At 43.1% G+C, this 16255-nt stretch overlaps 1 protein-coding gene across 1 annotated transcript in view; it reads left to right on the forward strand.

Annotated features, from left to right (window-relative positions):
- The window catches only part of ACTR2 (actin related protein 2), a 39359-nt gene extending 33590 nt beyond the window's left edge, over nt 1–5769 (forward strand). Inside the window, exon 9 of the mRNA XM_004742078.3 lies at nt 3080–5769. Within this exon, the coding sequence (XP_004742135.1) occupies nt 3080–3250 (171 nt within the window). The 3' untranslated portion in view covers nt 3251–5769. The remainder of the gene's footprint in view (nt 1–3079) is intronic.
- Nucleotides 5770–16255: the final 10486 nt, after the last annotated feature.

Genomic DNA, 16255 nt, shown 5'->3' on the forward strand with positions numbered 1-16255 from the left:
TCTTACTTCCCTAAAAAGATTGTAAAACATAATGTAGCAAATATTTTGCATCCCCATCAGCTGTCCTTGCTCTTGAAACAGACTTTAATTGGTAGTTGTCAATGTATAGAATAGAAAGTAATTTACAAACTAGAAGGTAATAGGTGATGGTAATTCGGCATTGTTTTTTTTTTCTACCAACACTGGAGTGTGCAAAGTACACTATATATACTATGCACTCAGCCAGGGTCATTTAATTCCAGGTTAATCTCTGAGCTTTGTCCCAACAACCTTGATCAGCTGTTGTAGATAATGAGATTACATATTACAGAGGACTATATATATCAGAGATACTAATGTCACATTTTCATCTGTCACTAAATTGTGAAAATGGAGTGTGGACTCACATATATTAAATAAATTAAAAGACTCAAAAGGAACCATATTGTCTAAGTACTTTGCTTATTTGATTTTTTTTTTTGTCATACATATAATTTAAAATTAATCTCAGGTGATTATTTCCTTACTCAGCAAATATTTCTTGACCTCCTTCTGGATGCCAAACACTTGTCTAGCTGCTGGAACAAACAAAACAGTAGTAAATAAAAACCAGGTCCCCACTTTTATTCTGTGAATGTGTCAGTAGTAATAAGCACTATGAAGAAAAGGAAGGTAAGGTGAGGGGCTAGAAAGTGGTAGTGACTGGGAAGGTGGCACGCTCCTTCATGTAGTGTGGTCCCGGAAAGACTCTGATCTCCTCAGAGATCTTCTGAGCAGAGACCTGGATAGAGTGAGCCTGTGAGCCATGTAACCATCTGTGGGAAGAATCTTCGAGGCAGGAATGGCAAGTACAAAAGCCCTGGGTTGAGGCGTCTGGGTGGCTCTATTGGTTAAATGTCTGCTTTCGGTTCAGGTCATGATCCCCGGGTCTTGGGATTGAGGCCTGTTTTAGGCTCCTCACTCAGTGGGGAGTCTGCTTTTCCCTCTCCTTCTGCCTGCTTCTCCCTCTGCTTATGTGCTTGTTTGCTTTCTCTCTACCTGTCAAAAAAATAAATAAAATTTTACTCCTTCCCACCTCCCCCCCACACAAAATAAAAGCCCTGGGTTGTCAGGAATGTGCAGGTATGGCTGGGGCAGAGTGAGTAAAGGGGAGGCCTGCTTGGTGAGGTCAGAAAGGTGGTTGGATGCAGGTCTCATCAGCCATGGTGAAGGGTTTAGCTTTACTCCTAGTGAAACTGAAAGCCTTGGGAGGGTTTTGAGCAGAGAAGTGGTAGGATCTGACTTGTTTTTAAGGGATCACTACATCTGGTGTGGGGAAGGGAGGAAGAAAGAAGGCTGTAGAAGGACAAGGTGGCGGGCTGGGAGGGAGGGAGGTGGTGGTGGAAGTTCATGAGATGGAGGAGGTATGAAATTGTGTTCTTGAAGAGTAGAAGAGAGAAGACACGTGCTGTGGGCTTGCCAGGCTGTGCTAAGGAGCTCAAACGAAGGAAGTGATGCAGTTCAGCCAAGACAGGCAGTTTCTCACCTGTCATGTTCAGTTGCTTGGGGGCAGCTACAGAGTAGAGAGGTGGTCCCCCGAGTCCGTGCTGTGCCTCATGAAGTGAGAGGGAGAGAAGGATGAAGTCACAGAGGAGACCAGGAAGTGGTGGGGAGAGCACACACACGCACAGGAAGAGCGGGCATGAGGGGAAATAAATCGGGACTCCTATAGGTGACTTGGCAAAGAGGAGTGGTGGCTGGAATGGTCTGACAGAATCAGTTTCAAGGGACGTGGCTCAGTTGGCTAAGCGACTGCCTTTGACTCAGGTCATGATCCCAGGGTCTTGGGATCGAGTCCGGCATCCAGCTCCCTGCTCCGCGGGAAGCCTGCTTCTCTTCCTGGCTGCTGCTCCCCTGCTTATGTTCTGGCTCACACGCGCTCTCTCTCTCTCTCTCTCTCTCTCTCTCTCTGACAAATAAATAAATAAATATCTTAAGGAAAAAAAAAAAGAATGAGTTTCAACTTGGGAGTTGCAAGGAGGAGAGAGAGAGAAGCAGCAGTGAAGAACCAGAATTGGTGTGACCAGACCAGGTGGTGTGAGAGAACTACAGCGCCCCCTCAGAGCTGCAGGGACAGAGCTGCAGGGACGGCAGCGCCTTCAGGGACTAACCAGCTTTCCCTTAGAGCCAGGGCGGCTGACCTTCCGGCCTGTATCATACTGCCTGTTTGTATAAATAAAGTTTTATTGCAACAAAGCCAGGACTATTTTTTTTTTTAAGTAAGTAAACTGGTGTTTATACCTGATCCTACAATTCAGTTATGTGACGTGGGGGCAATCTAAAGTGACATAGTGACTTTGAGTCCTTTTGCAGGATTTGTGACACAGTAAATTGATCTATGACATTTTAAGGTTTTTCTTTCAGGCATGGAATGATCACACATGGAGGTGTGTCTTCTATTAGACAATCAATAGTGGCTGCAGAGTGTAAAACTTATTCCACTTATCTAATTTTGGTTACTGTGTTCATTTTTTCCCCAGCATCTCCAACGGTTTATTTGACCATATTTGGCCTTGTTTATTTTGAGAACATTTCATTTGAATTTGAGACAATAAAAACTGAACTTTGCTTATAAGAAAAGAATTCCAATCTTACTCTTACATGGGACAGCAATCATAGAGGCATTAGACCTTGAGGAAACCATAGAAGTCCTCTTATCCAAAATCTTGACTTAACATCTAAGTGATTTTCTCATGTGGTCATCCCCAGGAGGTGAAGAAACCTGCCACAATCAGGACTCTGGTACTTGGGCTCTCAGTAGGCTGATTGTGCGATTTATTGTTCATATCAAGACCATTTTGAGAGTGACAAGGGGTGTTGTTAATAGAGATGGGAGAACAGGTGTAAATCAGCACACTGGGATGGTCTGTGTGATCTCCTTGGTGTGAGCTTTGGGCAAATTACCAAAAATGTCTACTTCAGATAAAAAGTCAAGCCATCCTGCTTACATCACAGGACTTGTGGGAATTCAGCAGCAGAATATATGAGACAGTCATCTTCATGAAGCAGAAAGCATGATGCACTTGTGACATTTTACGATCTTGTCTTTTTCTCCTTTAAGAAATTTAAGATCCGCATCGAAGACCCACCGCGCAGAAAGCATATGGTGTTCCTGGGTGGTGCTGTTCTAGCAGATATCATGAAGGACAAAGACAACTTCTGGATGACCCGACAAGAATACCAAGAAAAGGGTGTTCGTGTGCTGGAGAAACTTGGTGTGACTGTTCGATAAACTAACTCCAGAGCTTGTTCACATCACACCCCTAATGCTTTCTTTTTGCCTTTATTGCCAGTCTTTGAACTCATTCAACTCCAGGACATGGAAGAGTCCTCTCTGTGCCCTTTGACTGGAAAGGTCAGGTTTTATTCTGGTGTCTTGGGGAAGCTTTGTTAATTTTTTGTTAATGTGGGTAAATCTGTTTAATTCAGCCACTTCCCTACAAACACGATGAGAGGGCAAAGGGTCCTGTCTGCTGCTTTGTTTCTTCTAAGTAGGCATTTAGATCATTCCTGTCGGCTTCCTATTTTCACTTTACTGCTCTAATGCTGCTAGTTTTAGTCTTTAGCACGCTAGGTGGTATGCCTTTATTAGCATAAGAAAAAACTTTACAGGGGCTTTTACATATTATTGGGGTGGGGGTGGTGAGGGGCGGGTGAGCGGCTGCTGACCCCTTTTACAGCACTTCCTCCCTGGTGTGGTGCTTTCAACAGTCACTGCACAGTTAAAGTAACTTAAAGCTTCTGGAATTAACATTTTAGGGGAACGTTAGACTCAGAATTCAAGTGTTTTTGGTGGGTTTTTGCGTGGGGGCAGGGAGTGGTCTTTTGATTTTACAATTTTGATTTTTTGAGCTTTTCTGCTCTGAGGTGTGTAAGATGAAATTTATTTACAGTACTTTGATTTGGCAGGTTTTTATCTACTTTTGCTCTGCCTAGAACTGTTTCCATGATATAAAAAGCAAGTGTAATACTCCATTACCATGTGGCTTAGGGATTTATTTGTTTTGTTTTGTTTTTAAATCAACCATGTTAGTTGGGAATAAACTCCCTAGAATCTATCAGTACAAAATTAACAGTTTAAAAATGCTTTTGGAAATTCAGATTACAGATGAAAAAAGTGCTTAAGAGTGCTTCTTTTTATACCAGAAGCATTAAGGTAATCCAGTGCCAAGTACCATTCTTGCAGTTACGCTTTGATATATCTGACCAGTGCTTCTTTAGTAAGAATAGGTAGATACATAGGAATAATTACTGGCAGTAGGTTATAATTGTTGGGTTAAAAATAACATTGAAATATGGGACTTGTTGCCAGTTGGGTAATTTTCATTGCTTTTTTATTATTATTTTAATTTGAAACCTGGAAGTAGAATAAAATTTGACTACTTAAAATGTTGGCCAAAAAAAAAATCAAGATTTAAATTCATATTTGTACTGAAAAAGTAATCATAACAATAAGTCTCAGTCATCTTATGCTTGAAAGAAGAGTTGTTGATATTTTGTAAATGTTAGCAAACTTTCCCATCTGTCAGAAAATCATATTTATAAATCCCGTCGGTATTGCTTTGTGTCTGAAAAATATCAACTAGTACTCAGACTTCTTTCTAAATTTGAAAAATAAAGTAATAAATTGTATCACGCTAAGTACAAAATGCAGATTCTGGGGAGAAATGTTTTCCTTCATTTCAAAATATTCTTTAGTAATAATGGCTTTGAACGAAGAAGCTTAATTTTTAGGTGACTGAAATTGGAGAAATTATTGGCTTTATAGAGTCTCTTTTCTGTGAGAAAACTTAAAAATCAATTTTTATGAAATAAGCAACAAAAGGTTAGTTTTAATTATGTAGCTTCTGTTAATATTAAGTATTTTTTTGTCTGTTTTACCTCAATTTGAAACAAGTAAAAGAAGTTTGCCTGCATGCTGGACATGCTTCAGTACACTTGAATAGCCTATGAATAACATGTACTAGATTTGAGGGACATGGATGTCAGTCATTTTAGAATTCTCAAGTGTTCCTAAAATCATGTTCATATAAATCCCCCTAGACTTTGAGTCCTGGACTAGATAAAGGACACAAATGTAGGGCCAGTACCTACCAGCTGTTCATTTCCAGTAAATGGATTAACTCTTGGCCTTTGGTCATGATTTTAATCTATGGGGGTAGAAAACAACAAGGAATAGGATAGACTCTTAGAACAAGGAAAGAGCAGTTATCTTTTGTCCCTTGAATATAGAATTTGGTTTTAATTTCATGATTCTGCTAGCAGACACGACCATTCAAATGGTATATATATATATATATATATAATAATTTTAAAATTCCATTTTCTAATTTTCCTATTCTAAGGTAAAATGATTCATTTAGTTATTGGGGGGTAGTAGAAAATAATGTTTAATTGGAGTTGCCAGGTAGGAGTCCCTCAGATATTAAAATTTTTTCTGTTTTAAAAGCGATCTGAGTTTTAGCTCTTGAAAACAATTGTCACTCAAATTTCCAATAATGATTAAAATTCCTTTTAAATTAGAATTGCCAATGCCTTGACCTTGAGAAGGGTTCCTTAGAAATAAATCCTACATTTAAACTTTTTTCTTTAAAGCATGGTATTGGATGTTGACTTTTTATAGTTCTAAGCACTGTTAACAATATCAGGAAGGTGTTTTGAGAGAGATCAATGGAAAGTTAAACATTCTACATCTAACGTGAATACACTTCTTTTTGATTCAGAAAATAAAATCAGATTTTTGAAAGTAAATTTGAATTTTGTCTTGGTTTTACCTATTGTTTTTCTCTCTAGTTTCATTTTCTTATTTTTGTTCATATTTTCACTTTCGCTAATGCAAGAGGGATTGACAACTTCATCTGCATACAACACAAAATGTTAGGCGAGCTTCAGCTCAGTATTGTTCTATTATTTGACCAAAAAACCTCTTTATTCTGGTATGATTTTAAATACATAAGTAAAACAAAAACTAGAAAACAGAGTAAATTACACAGCTGTATTAGAGGGTTCTTTCCCCTCAAGTGGATTGTTTTGTTTCCTGGAAGATTTAAGATGGCTTTTGCAGGATTAGGAATGCTAGACAGATCTATATGTAAGGGGCCTGTGTATTAAACTGACTTTTCCTTGTTTTCATACTAACCTTTGAGGATGGGGCTGAGGAGTAGATAGGATTCTTGTGTATCCTTCTTCATGAACTTGCTTGCTTGAATCTCATTACTCCCTTCATGGCCATGTTACACCAGGATGTCGTGAAGTTTGCCTCTGGTGTCTTCTCCAACCTCTTCTTAGTTGCCAGTATAATGGGACAACTATCTCCATGTGTTACAAGACGGAAGATACTGGGCACTGCTCCTTGTTGATGGGATGAAGGTTTCAATGGTCTCCATTGGTTTTCTTCATCCATAAACTTTGACCACTGTACAGTTGAGTGTGGAACTGTGCTAATTTTAGAACCACCCAAGAGAGTACCGAACGAAAGTGAACCATTTTCTCAAGGATTCATTTTAGCTCAATATTTAACATGTAATCTAATCTTGGACTAATTGGCCAGTATCCATAGTACCTGGGATATTTGTAGGGTCCCTTTTTTCCACCAGCTCAAATTCCTTGACCTATTAAAAGCTTGAATACTTTGTAAAGACCAAATTTCTGACTTTAACCACTCTATTGCAAGTAACCTTAGCTATAGAACAGAAAAAGTTGTGTTGGGATTGTCAGTAAAGCAGCTGTTGTATAAATTCACATTGATTTTTTGCATTAGACTTAATACTTTAAAACCCTCCTAAAGCATCTTGCCCTGTATTGTTGAACATCTGAAGTTAGGGAGAAGGAAGCTATTACACTATAGTTACTTTTGTTTAAGTCATCTGCACTATGGCAGTGACAAAAACAAACAATGCTTTGTACCTGTTCTAAGTGTCTCATTTTGTGTTGTGTGCAGATGCAAGATACCTAACTGGGCAGGGGGAATTGAAATGATTACTCTCTTTGGCAGAACAGTTCCTGTTCTGCTTCCTCTCTACCTTCAGTTCCTCCCCACCCAGAAGAGGAAAAAGACTGGAAAGGACGCTGCAAATATTTTTCCTTGAAAGAGAAGACTTAGTATTTTAACTATGCTTGCGTGCACCAATTGAAAGGTTTGGGTTTAAGAAGTGCAGAAAGCAGTTAAAAGAGTAATAAACTATGGTTCTTAAGCCCAAGGTAGACTCCCTACAACACGGCCTTTGCCATTTAGCATTAGGTTGAGCTTTTGCCTGATGAATGCTTTTTCTTAAAGGTCAGTAAAAAGGAGACTTTACTGAGCTGCTTTGCTCTTCCTTGATTATGGGTTTGGAAAAGAGGGCCCCAACTCTCAGGTATTAAGAGTTCCTAGGGACTAAAAAAGTAATTGTAAATATTTGAATGCAAAGATATTAATATCAAATAAAGGTTGACATTTTAAGCAATTAGTTCAGGAAACCAAAGTTAAGACCTGCCGCAATATTAAGTTGATCTTTTTGTTGAGCCTTGATGTTGTATGCAGGGGTTGGGATGTTTTCTCTAGGCATATGGCACAAGAAAATTGCAAGGCCTGTCTTATCTTAGGTAACCAAATCTAAGGATTTCCTGAGTGAGGATTACTTCTGTCAACTGCTCTTAAAACATTTTCATATCTCCTACCAACTTGATATTTGAAAAGTAAAAATTTGGAATTTAAGTAAGGTTCAAATGTCAAAAGTAAGTTGATAACATACATTTGACCCCTTGATTCAAAATCTTCAGTCTATCTCCACATATGTGTTTTCTTTCTTAGATCTAAAGCTTCTGGCATTAAATTTTAAGAACTGTTGAAAGAGGGGTGCCTGGGTGGCTCAGTGGGTTAAAGTCTCTGCCTTCCGCTCAGGTCATGATCCGGGGGATCGTGAGATTGAGCCCCGCATCCACACATCGCATCGGGCTCAGCAGGGAGCCTGCTTCCCTTCCTCTTTGCCTGACTCTCTGCCTACTTGTGATCTCTGTCAAATAAATAAATCTTAAAAAAAAAAAAAAAACTGTCGAAAGAAATGTAGGTTTGGAAGCTAACAATATGATGACTGGGTATAATTCAAAAGACCTTGATGATCAATTTAAAAGGCCATTTTGCTTGTTTGTTTTTTAGAGCTTTATGTGGAATTTAATATATAAAGTATCCTACAAGAAATTATGTAGATGGAGCAAAATTACCTAAATTTCAAAAATAGTCAAATTACTTGCCCCTTCATGTCTCTTTTGATAGGTAGGTTAGAATCACAGGGAGTGTTTAAAACAAATGCAGGTTCCTGCCCTCTGGGCCCACCAGGTTTGGGGCTGAGAATTGGCCTGTTTTCCGGCTCAGCCAGTGGTCCTACATTCCCCTCAAAGCTCTCACTCTGCTGCTGTAGGATCTTAACAGAATAAGCAGCCCAAGGAATGAGCCACTCCCCAGGGCACACACTGGCCTGCCCTTGCCCCACTCTCCTGACGCCTCTTGGAGCTTTTAGCGAATAGGTTCTGAAGTGAGACGGGAAGAGGCCCTGAACGCCACCTCTGAGCAGAGCTGGGTGGCCGGTTGTGCCGGCCTCCATCCCCTCCCCCAAACAGATCCTCTGTCCGCGATCCCCAATCCTGCTGGCCGATAAGAGCCTTTACTCAAAATGCAAATTCTTGTGGGAAGGTTACAGCCCCATTAGCCATTTACACATATGTGTGAATTAAAAGGAAGCGCGGGGACTCAAACTGACACCCAGTGAAGCTTACCAGCTCTTTGTGATTTAAGGCAAGGGAAAGTCTGTAAGTTTGGCCCAACTTGCCTTGAAGAAAACAGACTCCAAGGAATGTGGAGTTATTAGTGTATTACTTTTTAGAGGCCCTATACATGGGAACTGGGTGCTTGGAAACAGCGAAATAACCAGAGCAAACTGCTTATTTCAGAATTGTCCTGAGATATTTTCTCCTCAATCTGACTTGCATGCTTCCCAGCTCCCTGAACTCAAGCTAGTACAGCTAGTGCTACAATTCAGCCCTTTGACGGATTGTAAAATGGTCTGTAGTCACCCAGCTACCAGATGTAGGGAGAGGAAATAATCTGTTTCAGGTTCCATGCAACTAACTTACAAGCGAACCTCCTGATGCAACTTGGAGCCCGTGCCCGCGGATATATAAGTTTTGATTTTTTGAGAGTATAAACCCAGTTCCAAAATTTGGAAGTTTGTGGCATTTTATTATTGTAGTTTCTAGATGCTAGAGAGACGCAGAAGCTTACATTTGCTTTTTCAGGCAAGGATGAATTTAGTCAGAGATTCGAGTGAGGAGGAGAGGAGGGAGGGGGCGGGCCATTTATATGAAAATGCTGCAGGTGAGTGCACGCAGGGGGTGGGGGGGACAATAACCCGCTGCAGGTAAGGAGGTGGCTGATTTTCAGAGTGGGAACCCTCTCTAAGGAGTTGTGTGGAGCCTCTGGGTGAGTAGGAAGTTACTTTTCTCTTCTGAACCTACGTCTTCAACAGCCCATACCAGTAGGCTCTAGAGTGCTCTAGCTGGAGAGGCTGTAGCTAATGCTGGGTGCGTTTTCTTGCTGTTTGCGTGTATCTTATTCCTACCGAGTTCGCCACGAAGGCTTCTCTTAAATTGTCCGTTTCACTCCAGAGCGCACAACAAATATCCTGCAGCCTTTTCAAGTACCACCTGTGACAGCACGGTTAGCTAAGATGCATATCGAATATTTGGGAGCCTCATCTGTTCCAAATGTTGATCTGAAATTTGTCCCAAAGTGGAGGTGTTTAACTGTTCATAATGACCAATTGTTATTTTAATGACTGCTATAAATACATTTCTTAACCACACAAAAACTGACTGAAAATCACAAGGTCCCCTAAAGCAGAATGCTGTTTCATAATGTGGATTTGGAAGTGGGGGAGGTGTCAGTGTTTACCATTTGCCTTTTCTCAAACAGGTGGGAGTGATATTAGGAACACTGTTTCTGACTATAAGCGACTTTTCTTTTAAAAATCATGTGACAATGTCATGTTTGGTTTTGGTTAATTCTACCAATCTCAGAAAAGAGTTGGCTGAAAATTATGTTTCTCTTTCCCATCCCAAATATGTAGCGCTCTTTTATACTTTGAACCCCTTTTTCTGCTTCTACCATTCAAAAGAAGCCAAGATTTGTGGTAGTAGCCAAAAAAACAAACAAACAAAAAAAAAAACTCTCTCCAGGTGTTTTCAGAATAACAAAAAAGACTTCCTAGAGCGTTCTAAATGGAAGTTTGTTTTGTTGCATTTGTGGGTCCTTTGAACAAATCTGTGAGGGAAAGGATTTGTAGGATGAAATGCCCATGTTTAAGAGTCTGAAGAGGTTTTGATTTATGGAGCCCCCAGCCCCGCCGTCGAAACACTGAGACCGGAAAACCTTTGAGCAAATGAAACCAAATGGCTGCTCCCTCCACTAGCTGATGGCATTCAGAGGCTGGGACCCAAGGAGGGACTTTTCCCACAAAGTTTCAGTACAGTTACTACTTGAAAGAAGAGGTCCTGTTTTCTTCAGGCTCCGAGCTTGTCTGCTAAAATAATCAGCTGTGAGGCAGATGCAGGGAGGGGAGAACTCCGTCTGCAAAAGGCAGGTCGAGGTTTGGAGAGGAGGAGGAGGAGCTAAGGCCCTGGCTGGACTCAGAGCTGCCCACCCTTGTGAGGAGCAGAGCTTGCCAAGAATCTCCACACTGATTTATTGAGGAGAAATGAGGAAACCATTTGCCCCAGATATCTTGGATTTGTGACAATATCGGTGTAAACTATTTTCATTTCGACCAAGAGAATTCCGAGTCTCCGAGGTGCTTTACCACCCCCTGCCACCCCCGCCCCCCGGCCCCGCCGCCTTGGACCCTCCATGTGTTTGGGGCAGCACTCAGGCCAGCGGCTCTCAACGGGAGTGGGGGCGGGGGGATAAAGATACCCGGCCCCACTTTCGGACACTGAGGTGACACGCTAAGAAGAGCTCCTTTGCATTTGGAAAAACCTAAATCAGAAACCAGAAACCATAGAAATCTGCGCATGTTTTCCCAAAGGTTCCTCTTAATCGTTTTCTTAGAGAATGAAGCCCAATGCTTTCTACCTAGAACTCAACTACTAGGGGCCCGTGGACTCCTGGTTTCTCCCTCTGTTTTTCTCTCTTCCCTTCCCTCTCTCCTTCCCTTGTGCCTGGAGAAAATCGGCCGGCTTCCTTTATTACTCTCCAAAGTGTTGCCAGTCTCATCCGTTTGAGAGGGCTTTTGTTTCAAACCCCTTTTGGAAAAGGAGAGCGTTTTCCGGCCTTGGTGTAATGCCTTTTAGAGAAGAATGCATCTTGAACCGGTGTGTATCCAGCTCTCACTTTGCCTTGATTTTCCGTGAGCCAAGCCAATAGGGGTCCTCAGGCCCCCCAGTAATGGCAGGAGGCCCCTAGAAACAGTACCAGTGAGGACACAACAGAAGGCTGTGCTGGGCACCGAGGGCTGGTGCTCAATATCATTCAGGTCCGGAGTTGTTACCCGCACTTCCTAGATGAGAAAACAGACCGCGGAAGAAAACTAACCAGGACAAGGACGTGAAGCTAGGAAGTCGTAGAGGCAGAGTCTAACTCGAGCATCTCTGGCTTCAGCACCCCACCATGGCTCTGCGTGGCCATCTGTGTCTGTCTGCCTCCCTTTCAAGGCCTTGATCAGCTTCCGACCCCATCATGACTCTTCTCGCCTCCCCTCCCGACCCCCTCACTCAGAGGCCTTGGGAAAAGCACTTGTCTTTTGTGTGCCTTAATTTAACTCAGGCAGATGAGTAGAGTGCCCTCATCCTGGAGCGGTTGACATCCCAAGGGCCATTAGAGAAGTGCTTTGATATGAAGTGCGCTGTAAGAGCTTTGCTCTTCTGTTTCTAGCAAACCAACTCCAGGAAGAGAATCAAGTGGTAACCCTGGGAGTGAACGAGCGAGCAGTCCGCTGGGCACAGGCACTGACGTCCAGAGGAGCTTGTCACCCTCTGAGGATTTATCAAGTTTGGGGTTTAAAAAAAACATTTTTTCTCAGTAGGCAGAAATTTTGCCCAGAGGGTGTACATCCTGGTCCAGGGCTCTGAATTTCTATCAGAACTTGACAAATTCATCAGGAGAGGTCTCAAACCCTCTGCTCACGACAGGAAGGGGAGAAATGGAAAGAATGTCAGTTATTAAGGTTTGCAGTGGCCCCTGGATTCCCAATGGCCCTTGAAAAGAACACTTGGGGAGCGGAAACCTTTGAATGGCTCAGTCTGGTAAGAACTTGCCTGTGTGGAATGCGTGGAGAGTGGCGAGAACACGAGCAAGCTCTTCCCACCAAGCGTTGTCAAGGGGCCCGGCCCACGGGAAGGCCGGCTAGAGAGGCTAGAATGCGCCAGGGGTGGTAGCTCTGCGCCCAAGCCGAGCGGCTGGGGGCCACTTAGCAGCAGTGAATTCAAGGATGTTCCCCGGATCTCCTTCTGTACTGAGAAGAGCAGTGTTGCTGGAAGTGGCCATTGTTTGCTTCTGTCCCCCTTTGGCTAGGAGCAGAGGGAGGGGCCTGGATCTGGGTCTCCCGTCATCACTGCGGGAGCACAGGATTAGTGGTTAGCCTCTCTCTCAAACCCCCCGGGGAGCAAAGGGCAGGAAGGAAGGAAGTTGTGTAGGATAAACAAAACAAAGCAAGACCAAAAAAAGCCGCAAGAAAGTACTTCAGATGTGCAAGAATCTGTAATTCACATACTCAGGGGATGGTTGAGGGTTAGGACCTGGATTAAATGCTTTCATACGAACCAGAATACCAAGAGTAGGGAGTGTCTGGCTGGGGCTGAAGAGGCCCTGGAAACAGATTCCTCTTACATTTCCGGATGTTTAGAACTATCAAGGCCTATAAATTCTTTGTAACTGTCTCTAGCAAGTTTAACCTAAGGCTGTTCACATTGTCCATTTACTATAGGTTTTCATAATAGGATTAAATAGGTTTTACGAACTCGTTGAAAATCATCACTTCAAAAAAAAAAAAAAACTGGTTTAAAAGAGGTGAATATACTGATAACAGTGTGATATGATCTCTTGAATGTTAATCAAAACCCATTCCGGGGCACCTGGTGGCTCTGTGGGTTAAGCCTCTGCCTTCGGCTCAGTTCATGATCTCAAGGTCCTGGGATCAAGCCCCAGAGTCAGCCTCTCTGTTCAGCTGGAGCCTGCTTCCCCCCAACCTTCTACCCTGCTCTCTCTGCCTGCCTCTCTGCCTACTTGTGATCTCTGTCTGTCAAATAAATAAACTATTAAAAAAAAAAAAAAAAAACCAACCCATTCCAAGTGAAGGCATCTCCATCAGATACTATTTTAGGGTAAAGAGGAGGGTACCTGGCAACCTTTACAATTCAGTGCCTTTAGTGTATCAAGGACTAGATTCCTTGGGACCAGTACTGTGTGTCACACCTCATAGATGGGGTTTTTCAATATCTTAATGACTTTAAAAAGTAGGATCGGTGGGCATTTTTAGAGGCTGCTACATTCTCTCCTTGTAAAGTATGCTGAGGATTTCTAAGCCAAATGCAGTGGAAAGTTGTCAGCCTTGTGCAGCTGTTCTGGAGAAGGGCTTGTGGGCCAGCCTACTTGGGAACCAAAGTTTTTGCAAATTCTGCACGTGTACATGTATGAAATTAACTTGAAGTTGAACTTGACAGTGAACCAGAAAATGAAACAAAAAAATAACAAAATCAACTCATGACAATGTTAGTTTCAGCTGGTGCAAAATAAGCACATTTGAAATTACATTGATTTTGCAGGAAATACCTCCCCCCACCCCCCCCACACTGGATAACATTATTATACTCTGTGTGAATTATAGTTATTTAGCCATCAGCTTGAGTGTAGGGTCAGGGGTCCCCTTGTTTAAAGATCACAAGCTGTGTTTCCTAAATGCAATGGTGGCAGAGACAGCCGAGAATTTGAAAGAGATTCAGCTCTGTAGAGTGCTTCTCCCCTACCCTTCACCCCCCAGCCGCCAACGTTTGGTAAAGATTTTATTTATTTATTTGAGAGAGTGAGTGTGAGAGCACAAACCAGGGGTGGGGCAGAAGGAGAAGCAGACTCCCAGCTGAGCAGAGAACACCACACAGGACCCCAGGATCATGACCTGAGCCAAAGGCAGACACTTAATGCACTGAGCTACCCAGGTGCAACCTCCCCTTCCCTTTTTAAAGTAGCCCTAAAATTGGTCCGAAACCATTGACATTTAAGATCACTTGTATTTGCATGGAATGCTCCAAGAGTTTTGAATCTGAAGAAACGTTCTGTGAGGTTCTAAGGCAACGTGGGGTAATGGAGCATTTTCCCAAGGGTATTCTGTGAAACCCAAGTCCCAGCAAGATGCCTTGCAACCCACGTGTTCTCTGTAGTCCAAGGAGTTAGGGAAAGAAATCTTCCTTGTGGCGTATGAAAGTCTTGGAGAAGTCCTGCAGGAAGGCCAGAGTGAGCTTTATTCAGGGCAAAGTCTCTCTCTCCATCCTCCCCTCCTTTTCTCTCTAGCCATCCCACATTCACACCATGCAGAGCCCATCCCAGAGGATCCTGGACCCCACCAATAGCATAGACAGGGTAGCTGTGGTCCCTTCTCCTCATCTGAGACCGTAGGTTTCAAGGGGCATGAAATAGTTACGATTCCAATCTCTTCCTTAAGGTTCACTTTAGAACTAAGATTTGAGGCTTTCACCTTTTTTTTTTTTTGTCTTCATATCTGAATAAGCCTTAGAATGATGGAGAGCAGCGGAGAAGAGGATGAGGAAGATGGTGACGGAAAGCACAAGGACAGCAGACAGAATCTAGCAACTGGGAGCTTCCCCAGGGTTTGCTGCTCCACGCTGGCCGTGAGGCCCGAGGCCACCAAGCATCTTTTGAACTCTTCCCACATTGAGGGACTTTCCTACATTGTCAGTGCTGCCTCCTCAAGACAGAAGTCGCTGTCACCACCCCAGCCTTTCTTCCAGCACAGATCTGCCCATCGACGCTTGCTCTGGCTTGGAGAGCAGGAGCTCTGGAGAAGTCCTATCTGGCCACGGGGCAGCACAGGCCTGGGCCTTTGGGGCGCCGGCAGGCAGGAATCTTGTGCCCGTTGTCCGATGTGGGCAACAGGGGCTCTGCCAGAAGGGGAGGTGGCAGAGGCACTGATGAAGGCCCCGCTCCCTCCTGGATGGTCTGTAACCGGACTCTGGCTTTCCTAGGGCTTCTGTGAGCTCCTGAGGATCTCTTGGTCATGAGTCTTCTTTTCCACTTAAACCATCCAGGGCAGTTTGTGCTGTTTGCCGCGGGGACCCTGACTAATACAGGCACATCCTGCCGAATGACTGGGACGCCATTCCATCTTCATGAAACTAGTACCTCGCAGGACCCTGGATGGAGTTTCCATACATTTTGTTCAGGAGCCCATACTGTGTTTATTCCCTCAAATGTCCAGGATAAGTCCTCGGTATACCACACCCAGCAGAGGCCAGCTCAGTATTTGCCAAACGAAAGACAGGTTTCTTCTTCAAGAGAAACACTCAGTCCTCGCCATCTTGTAGAGCAGGAATCTGACTGAGGATTCTCACAATGGCGGCCAGTCAGAAGAGCAGAGTGGACTCAGCCATAGTCTCCTGAGTTCGTCTTTTTCACCCCATGAATATGGTTAAAAGTAAGAATATCCTAAATACATTTTCTGGAAATATGGAGGTATATACAAAGGAGAACCCAGCAAGACAGATTCAGAGTAGGCTTTTCCCCTTAGAGTTGCTGAGGGCCCAGTGGGGAGTGGGGGGGTGGGGTGAGGATCACAGTTTTATCTGTGCCGTCTCTGAAATCAAGCAGAAGTGTTAGAAGCCAAGAAAGCCTCTTTGAAAAGTATTTTCCTTGATGTCAGGAAACTGGGAGATCATTTAATCACATAAAAACAAAGATTTTTAATTCACTATCTGCCACAGGCTTAGTGCTCTGCCGGCTGCTGGAAAGAATACCACAGCAATATTTATTTTTTTCTGAGCCATTTGAGAGTAGCCAAGACACCATGCCCCTTTATCTCTTAATACCTGTATATCCGATAAACAGGATATTCTCTTACACAGCCACAATACTTTTGGGATTCAAGAAATTTGATACTGTTACAATATTTCTTTCTGTTGTACATCCTACATTCCAAATTTGTCAGTTGGCGGGGTAGGTCCTCTGAGCATTTCCCCCACTCTGGGGAAGAATCAAATC

Source organism: Mustela putorius, unplaced genomic scaffold, assembly GCF_011764305.1.
Source record: "Mustela putorius furo isolate JIRA1106 unplaced genomic scaffold, ASM1176430v1.1 tig00000224_pilon_pilon_pilon, whole genome shotgun sequence".
In the NCBI taxonomy this organism is placed as follows: domain Eukaryota; kingdom Metazoa; phylum Chordata; class Mammalia; order Carnivora; family Mustelidae; genus Mustela; species Mustela putorius.